The sequence below is a fragment of the Opisthorchis viverrini genome (genome assembly GCF_000715545.1).
Source record: "Opisthorchis viverrini unplaced genomic scaffold opera_v5_1893, whole genome shotgun sequence".
Classification (NCBI taxonomy): Eukaryota; Metazoa; Platyhelminthes; class Trematoda; order Opisthorchiida; family Opisthorchiidae; genus Opisthorchis; species Opisthorchis viverrini.
This window is the reverse complement of record NW_008753921.1, coordinates 1-1,257: the sequence shown is the minus strand read 5'-3', so window position 1 is coordinate 1,257 and position 1,257 is coordinate 1. Positions and strand designations below refer to the sequence as shown.

Here is a 1,257-nt window from a genome sequence, read left to right as displayed (position 1 = left end):
CCTGTTTCAAGCTCGCGCATTGAGAGACGCTAAAAATAAAATTCAAAGGTTCTGTAGGTTCTGTGGTGAAACGCAATGACACTCTAGTCTAGACAAAGGCACCAACAATTCGGGTATAGACCCAAACGTTGGCTTTACTTTTAAGACTCTGTTCCTAAAACCACAGGACATGTATACATAGTTGATAAGTGGTGCGTGCATCCAAAATAAGAACTTACCAAGAGGGGAGTCCACATCTAACGCCTTGGCATACTTCTCGAAGCACTGACCAAGAAGGAATTCTGCGTGAGGGTAAGAGTTTGTAGCGGGATTGTTATGCGACCCTTCCGCGGTGGGTGTCGGGCGAATGCGAATATTAGCGCCTGGCTCTAGGCATTCCATAGACCGCTTCTTGACCTCTTCGAAATAGCTCTTGTACACATCGATTAACTTAAGGGCGAGAGGAATATAAATTTTGGATAGTTCCGATGGATGAAGCTCGGATAAAGGAAGAAATAAAGAATAGTCATACCGGATAAACACAATCAAGCCTTATATCCGTTGATTTGCGCCAGTAACCAACTCATGCTCGCCTAGTATCTAGAACACTTCATTCAACGCTACCTTCACTTACTAGTGCTAAAGGTTCCACAGATCTTGCCCACTTGTAGGGTGTGACATTACAGCCAGTTTCTGGATACCGTTTTCACCGGCCAATTTAGTACTTCCACTTTCAAAGATCACCCTTCGAACGTTGAAGTGTACCAGTTGAAAATACCATTTTACTCCTCCTCCCTTACGACGGTAGAGGACTCAGGGTAACAACAGCATCTGAGCCAAGCTTTCTCACTTGCCAAGGCTCAATGGACCCTCATCATAACACTAGGTGCTGTGTTCATTTGACGACCATGCTGACATCTGGAAATTACCAACTTTGCCAGTTCTGAAAAAGCCTACCCCGTTATCGCTCATTGCAAATAAGCCGCGCCCCGAAGTTAGATAACATCATCTCAACCAGTACGGTTAGGCTCGACATTAGAAAAGACCATGGTTATGGAAACACGTGTCTATCAAGCGGTTCACAGTGTTCTTCCACTTGCATTGTGTTATGTTGTGTCGTAATGTGATGTCAATCAAATTTAGAAACTTAACCATTTCAATGAAACTGACTTTGTTCGAAATATAATTCAATTGAATCCTCTGGGCGTGGGAGAATAAGCTCTCCCCCGGTGAGCTTAGCCACGAGGAGCGGTGGGCAGTGAAACATAGTCGAAATTC

General features: G+C 44.3%; 1 protein-coding gene across 1 annotated transcript; it reads right to left on the bottom strand.

Annotated features, from left to right (window-relative positions):
* Window positions 1-219: 219 nt before the first annotated feature.
* Window positions 220-429, bottom strand: T265_15912 (hypothetical protein; the record flags this gene model as incomplete). Its single annotated transcript, XM_009179332.1, has 1 exon — window positions 220-429. A coding segment is annotated over one exon (162 nt), but the record flags the coding sequence as incomplete, so codon positions are not given.
* Between the last annotated feature and the right edge of the window lie 828 nt (window positions 430-1,257).